General features: G+C 37.5%; 2 protein-coding genes across 2 annotated transcripts; one reads left to right on the top strand and one right to left on the bottom strand.

Moving 5' to 3' along the window:
- The first annotated feature begins 786 nt into the window (after positions 1-786).
- Positions 787-4,198, top strand: LOC113740265 (probable xyloglucan 6-xylosyltransferase 3). Its single transcript, XM_027267827.2, has 2 exons — positions 787-2,365; positions 3,727-4,198. The coding sequence occupies exon 1, from the start codon at positions 930-932 to the stop codon at positions 2,325-2,327; it is 1,398 nt and encodes a 465-aa protein (XP_027123628.1). The 5' UTR covers positions 787-929; the 3' UTR covers positions 2,328-2,365; positions 3,727-4,198.
- Positions 4,199-4,927: 729 nt separating this feature from the next.
- On the bottom strand, positions 4,928-6,116 carry LOC113739410 (uncharacterized). The gene is made up of 2 exons (XM_027266621.2): positions 5,351-6,116; positions 4,928-5,218 (listed from the first exon to the last, which is right to left on the bottom strand). Exons 1-2 carry the CDS (start codon positions 6,002-6,004, stop codon positions 5,126-5,128), a joined length of 747 nt encoding a protein of 248 aa, XP_027122422.1. The 5' UTR covers positions 6,005-6,116; the 3' UTR covers positions 4,928-5,125.
- Between the last annotated feature and the right edge of the window lie 1,273 nt (positions 6,117-7,389).

Below are 7,389 nucleotides of genomic sequence, written 5' to 3'. Positions count from 1 at the left end.
GTATTTTTACTATTAAAACCTAGGATTAATCTTTTTTACATTTGATAGTGTATATATTATCACCACTAGATGCATTATAACTAATTTAAATTTGAATATTAAATTCAAATTTTACATATGTATTTTGCATTCAAGTGTAATAGTATATATTCAGATAGTATATACAAGATTTAATCTGAAACTTACGCAAGATATGGATTTAGAAGAGAAGGGTATGGAATTAACCCCCCCCCCCCCCCTCTCTCCCTTAAAACGTATGCATTTGAACAGTTATGTTCTAAAATTTATATATTTGAATTTACCTCAACAATGTGCAACGAATTGATAGTACGGTGCACTTAAAACTACTACAATCAAATGTTTAATGGTGCAACCTGACATTCAATGACACTTCAGGGGCGCAAATTGTAATTAACCAAGAATAAAACAACTGTAAACTCACCCCACATGACAATTGACGAAACCCACTTACTAAACTCGGCTTCACATTAACGCGTAAAATCCAGCCCTAAAACAGCCGGACCTTTGTTCCTTAATTTCCCCACTTTCACCTGCGGGTGACCTGCGATTACTTAATCATTTATCATTAATTTAAAACAAATCCACCAAATCAAGCAAATTCTACAAATACATAATTTCGACAAAAAAAAAAAAACAATTACATAAAATTCCTCAGATTCAATCAATCAGCGTCGGTGCTCCCAAAAAAAGAAAAAAAAAAGGAAAAAAAAAACACGCAGTCACACAGTAATAGTTAACTCCAAGAAACCACCAGCAGCCGGCCAGCTCCAGGCCAGCACCTCCTCTACTTCTTCTTCTGCTCTAAACCCCCAAGAAATTCTGGGAGAAACAGAACAAATTTCAGCTCATTGGAAGGGAAAAGAAAGAAATCCAACTAAGGGTGTGTTTGGTTGGGTGTAAATTAACTGATGGGCCAAGAGAGCAATTTTACACCTCAGAAAAGACCAGGGACGCTTCCTACGACAGCAGCCGCTGCCACCGCGAATGGCGGCGGAGGAGGAGGTAGAAGCCACTCCTCCTCCGTAGTCCCACGCGGGAGGCAGATCTCCAAGACTTTTAACAATATAAAGATCACGATTCTATGTGGGTTTGTGACAATCTTGGTGCTGCGTGGCACCATTGGATTTGGGAACTTGGTTTCCACCGAAGCTGAGGCGGAGAAGGAGCAAATGATGGACGATATTAACCGGATCCTTGCAGAGATCCGGTCAGACGATGATCCGGTTGATCCGAATGACCCAACTTCGACAGTGGATGATGAGGCGGTGGTTGTTGATGATAATTCTAATGGGACCTATTCGCTGGGACCGAAGATTAAGAATTGGGACGAGCAAAGAAAGGTATGGCTGTCGAAAAACCCCGAATTTCCTAATTTTGTCAATGGTAAGCCTCGGATTTTGCTTGTTACTGGCTCCCCTCCCAACCCTTGTGACAATGCAATTGGGGATCATTATTTGTTAAAGGCAGTCAAGAATAAAATTGATTATTGTAGGATTCATGGGATTGAGATTGTGTATAATATGGCACAGTTTGATAAGGAAATGGCGGGATATTGGTCGAAATTGCCTTTGATTAGGAGGTTGATGGTGTCTCATCCTGAGATAGAGTGGATTTGGTGGATGGATAGTGATGCTTTGTTCACTGATATGGCGTTCGAAATCCCGGTTACTAAGTATAGTGAGCATAATTTGGTTGTTCATGGGTACGAGGATTTGTTGTTTGAGCAGAAGTCATGGATTGCATTGAATACGGGTAGCTTTTTGCTTAGGAATAGTCAGTGGTCTCTGGATTTGTTGGATGCTTGGGCACCAATGGGGCCTAAAGGGTATGTTCGTGATGAGGCCGGGAAGATTTTGACAGCCAATTTGAAGGGTAGGCCAAAGTTTGAGGCAGACGATCAGTCTGCTTTGATATACTTGTTGATTACAAAGAAGAAACAGTTGATGGATAAGGTGTTTGTTGAGAGTTCGTATTATTTGCACGGTTATTGGGCGGGGTTGGTGGATCGGTTTGAGGAGATGATTGAGAAGTATCATCCAGGATTGGGAGATGAGAGGTGGCCTTTTGTTACACATTTTGTCGGGTGTAAGCCTTGTGGGAGCTATGGGGACTATCCAGCTGAGCGGTGTTTGAAAAGTATGGAGAGGGCTTTCAATTTTGCAGATAATCAAGTTTTGAAGCTATATGGTTTTAAGCATAGGGGCTTGGTGAGCCCTAATATTAAGAGGATCAGAAATGAAACTTCTATTCCACTGGTGTCCGTAGATCAGTTTGATATCCGACATTCAAGGCAGCATAGCAGTTGATCCCAGGGCTAGTGTGTTCCATCTGGAAGAATTTATAGGTATGTAGTTTTGGCGTCGATCCTGGCTTCTTAGTTCAATTACAGTTGGAAATAAAGCTGATTCTATTTTGTCTCTCCATTGGATGCTTGTTTCTTTAATCTTCTAAAGGTCATTGTTTCTTAGTTAGCTTTTTAATGATGTTTCAGTATTTAGAGCTATTGATTATGCTGTTGAATTGGCAAAGCGAAATTCCTTGAATTGCTATGATGTATTTCTGGTGATTTTCACTAACTAGTGATGCAAAACTTTGTATATCTTGTTTGTTTGGTCAGAGATGATTCGTTGATTGTTTCAGTCTGAGGGCTTGTAACGTGGCAAGTTTGGTAACTGGATGCTAAGACAAACAATAGAAAACAGTGAATGAGATGAAGTATAGTATGTAGATAACACTTGAAACCTTTGGATCTTATGTCTTTGAAAGGTTACCATCTTCTTATGCTATTTTTTGTGGGATGAATGGTTTCTCCAACTTCCTCCTTGAGAAGATGAGAAGTCTGATTTTAACAAAGAAAGAGCAGCCCTGAAGCAAAAATGAATTTATCCTGTAGATGTCAAATTATTGAAATGATTTTCATTTATATGAATAGCATGATATATTTTAGCTTCAATTTCATGGGCAGATTTTCCAATAAATGAAAGCATCATCTAGATATGTTATATATTTAGTTGCAGTCGTAGATTGGCTTCCTTGTTTGTTGTTCAGCCTGTATGGTCCTTTGTCTCGAGTAGCAATGAATTGCAGATTAGCTTATTATATTGTCTGATTGTTGTTTTACCTTCTATGTGTGAGGATCCTGGTCTTACATAGTAATTCTAATCTTATTAGTAATCATCTAGCATATAGGCATGTAACATTTTTATGAGTACTACTCATTCCAATGTAAATTGTTCTTTAGTTGTTAGTTTCTTTGTCCAGATAATAATTGGTGTAAAAAATTGTGGAATTTGACAGGATTGTAAGGAATAAGATTTGTGAGTATTGGAGTTCATTATGCTAGTTACCTTGAGCGCCAAGTCTAAACTTACATGTGCTATTTCATGTGGGTTTAGATATGATTTCTTGTAATGTACAACCGCAATTATGGCAACTGTCATGGGATGTACCTTATTCTTCTTTCTTGGCTTTTTATTTTAGTTTCAGAAGTGTCTTTACTGCAACAATTTCTTCAACCAGATACTTGATAAGTGGTTCTATTTTCATTGGCGCATTCACTGGAGCTTCATCCCTTCCCCATTCCTTTTCTCGATCTCTTTGCACTTGACTGACTATTTTTTAGTGGGAATTGGATATGTATGTTTGCATTGCATAGCAGCTTTTTAATTTGCTCTAAATCTTGATGGCATCTGTCACTTTTTGCAGTGTGTCTGTGTCACTCTAAAAGAGGAGCAGGTTGAAGATGCTATACTTGTATGGGGATCATGGAATGGATGTCATGATGCGACATGCTGGCGGAATTGTGCTTATTACACTGTTTTTGTAAAGCCAAAAGACTGGTGATAGAAATTTCCCCTTTTGAACTTCCAAGATCCGAAAACGAAGATTTTATCTTTTTAGTTTTTATCCATTTCCGTGAAAGATAGAGTAGACCTTTCCGAGCTGTATTAAGACAACCTTAGTTGGAAAAACTACAATGAAAGTATTTAAACGGGTAGGATTGTCCAGAGGGTCTCAAGCAGTATAGCTGACGGTGTTAACCTCCCTGAGCTGCATACTTGTATGATCTGCAATTCGTTGGATTTTATTGAATTCTTTGCTAGGCAAGAAAATCAAAGATGGTGTATCATTCACAAGAACAATTGATCGATACATGTATCCTCCTTTTCCCCTTTGACGTTCTTCTTTTGTTGGCTACTATGTTTCATATTTGATCATTCAATGATTTTGTACTGAAGATGAAGGAATGGAAAATTCAACTTTGTTTAGGCCGACCATCAAATTTAAGCATCACCAAAAGATTATCTTTACATTTCAGTGATGGCACATGCTGCCATTTGTTGTGTAGATTGTTCTAAGGTGATGAAAAGTGTCAATTTTGTTGTTAATTTTTCTAAAGCTACTTTTGGAGCTGGTAGCATCTACAGGATGATGACAAATTTTTGGGCATCGAGGCAACTGGAAAGACAGCACTGGTTGTTGCTCCAATTGTTAGCCAAACCAATGATGCAATCATGAGGACATATGCTCTCCTTTAGAAAAAGACACCACTGCAGCTCTCTGCTCTTTGGAATTGCAGAAGCAGCATCCATTTTTATAAACAAAAAAGAAGGTTGAAAGTATGCATTTAGGTGAAGAGAAGCATCAAATTATTCACTCGTAGCACTCGAATATAGCTTTGCATGTATGAAGAAGTTAATTGTCGTTGAGGTCACATTGATTAGTGATTTGGTATCATATTCATATGTTCTAGTAATTCATTCCATTTATCCCCTCGCTTTGTATCAGTATCATAAACTCTAGACTTTCCAGTCATTCTTACATTACGGCAGAACGGTCTATTCTTTTGATCATGTTGCATGCTCAAATTATGGCAAGAATGGCATATCATTTTGGGACAGAGAAATCGGTCAAGTTACTATCTCATTTCATTGGGAAACAAAACTAGTAAAACCAAACTTACTTCACTAGCATTAAATTCCAGACACATGAAATCAAACAAAAAATTGGTTTCCAATTCTTCTAACCTTCCTCATGCTAAACTAGATTAGACTTAAGACCTGTGAATAGACCCCATTCTTCTTCACAGTCCAAACAGACACCCCTATGAGGGATGATTGGATGCAGCAGGAACTCTATGAAGCGCCAACAACACATTATTCATCCGAGCTATCTGATTCAATAATTGATCAATTCTCTGCCACCAAAAGATAGAAAAACAAATCCATCAAAAAAAAAAAAAAGATATAACAAATTTTCAAATGGGAAATGCAGCTTAAAATTCTTATAGGCATTTTATCAAACACTTTACCAGCAAAAAGAAACAAACCTCATCTTTTTCTCTAATAATTCGAACCAAACGATCCCTATCCCGTTGCTTTATGCTCCTCCGCCTTCTCCGCCAACCAAAGTATAAAATTCCCACCACCATCGCCGCCACCGTAAATGCCGGTACCTTCACCGGAAAACGAAACGTCCCAACTACACCTCTGATCTTAGAATAAAACACCTCCAATCCAACATTCACCCAGCTCGGCACGTCACCCGCATCCCTTCTCCTCAACCTCGGTGTTGGCACCGGGGAATCTGAAACTGGGCCCGACGGACGATTCGAATCCGACGGCGAGAACAAAGTCGTCGACGATGAATCATCATCACCATCATTGGAATCGTTATTTACTTCAGATGACAAATCCGACGCTGAAGTCGACGATGGCAATAACGGAGAGGAAGTAGAATTCGATGGGGTCAATGATTTTCCGACAACGTGCAGGTTTTCGTGGTGGCTCGGAGGGAAAATGAGGGAACGGGGATCCTCTTGGTGGTTTTCCTTGATTAGTACCATCGACCAGCTTCCCTGGCGATTGGCCTCTTCTTCCCATTTGAACCGTAGACTTGTTGACAAATTCTTAGATTTGGGTTTCAACAATTCATCTTCGTTTCCTTGTGTTGCATCAGAGACGGAAGAATCCCCGGCCATCATTTCTGATATTCAGAGAGGGAAAATCAGGAAATTACTAATAGGCCCAAAACCGAAAGAAAGTTGACTAATGTTATGGACGTTGTGAGCAATTCTGCAGCAATTTCGGGCCCAAAGGAAGTATTGAGGAAATAAATATATTTGCTAGTGATTTTTCTGTTTCCTCGAAGGACAAAAAAATATTCAACATTGAGACGATAAACAATTGCTCTTACATTTGCATGTCTACAGATCGTATTTTTCAGGATTTGGTTCGAAAACTTCAATGGATTGTTTCTCGAATTGAGAAGAGCAAAGGTGGCAATTTCATATCAGGCATGACAACACAATATACCAATGCATTTAAACCCATACACACTACATTCTTCCGGAGATTTTAATTTTCCACTTTCTACATTCATTCTTCCTCATATATATTGACAAAATATATCATTTAGATTAGAGGTGTCAAAATGGGTGATTTGGACGGGTTTGGGTTGGGTAAAATGGGTAATGGATATAAGTGAGTCAATTCATTTATACCCATTTAATTAGATGAGTAAGTCAAAAAATGAATTGGGTAATCCAATTACCCATTTATAATCCATTTATTTTTAACTTTTTGTAATATATTCATTTTTAAACTAAGTTATCAATTTATACCACCATTTGTCCCCATCATTAGTTTTAAATATTTATTTATAATGCTCAATAAATCTAATTATCAATTGTTTTCCCATCTGCACTCTAAGTCGCAAAATTACATACTATTTAGTAATTAAACAATAGGAATATAAAAATTTGAACTAAATACTATAAAATTAACATAAAAACTTAATCCAAAAATTTTGAATAGCTAGCAAATGGGTGGGGAAAGAGAGATGGTTTGGGGGAAGACAATTCTAAATGGGTTAATTGGATTTGATGGGTTACCTAATAATACGCATTTAATAAATGGATATTATTGGGTAACCCATTTATACCTATATGAAAAAATTTAAGATACCTATACCCATCTATTCATGGACGGATATGGGTAAATTTAGTTAAATGGATTTGTTTGACAGCTATAATTTAGATAAATGATTGCCCATCTGCTCTCCTTCCACTGAAATCAAATAAATGTTACCATTTCTGCTTTATTAATGTACCAAAATAAGAGTTACCATTTCAAATTTAACACATATTTTTTCAATCTTACCATTTGAAAATAAGGGTAAATTTTGAATTGAAAAAAAAAAGTAAATTCACTTAGTTTATTATTTGTTTCGCTTCGATTATTGATATCTTGTCATCCTGTGTCTGCAAGAGAGTCCTAAATGATAGGCTAATTGATTATTGGTCTAGGATGACAATGAGGCAGGCAATATATTAGACGGGGATCTCAAGTTTTTAGTTGTGGTTCAGGC

This window comes from Coffea arabica, chromosome 4c, assembly GCF_036785885.1.
Source record: "Coffea arabica cultivar ET-39 chromosome 4c, Coffea Arabica ET-39 HiFi, whole genome shotgun sequence".
In the NCBI taxonomy this organism is placed as follows: domain Eukaryota; kingdom Viridiplantae; phylum Streptophyta; class Magnoliopsida; order Gentianales; family Rubiaceae; genus Coffea; species Coffea arabica.
Note: the sequence above shows the minus strand (reverse complement) of the source record. Positions and strands in the feature narration are given on the sequence as shown.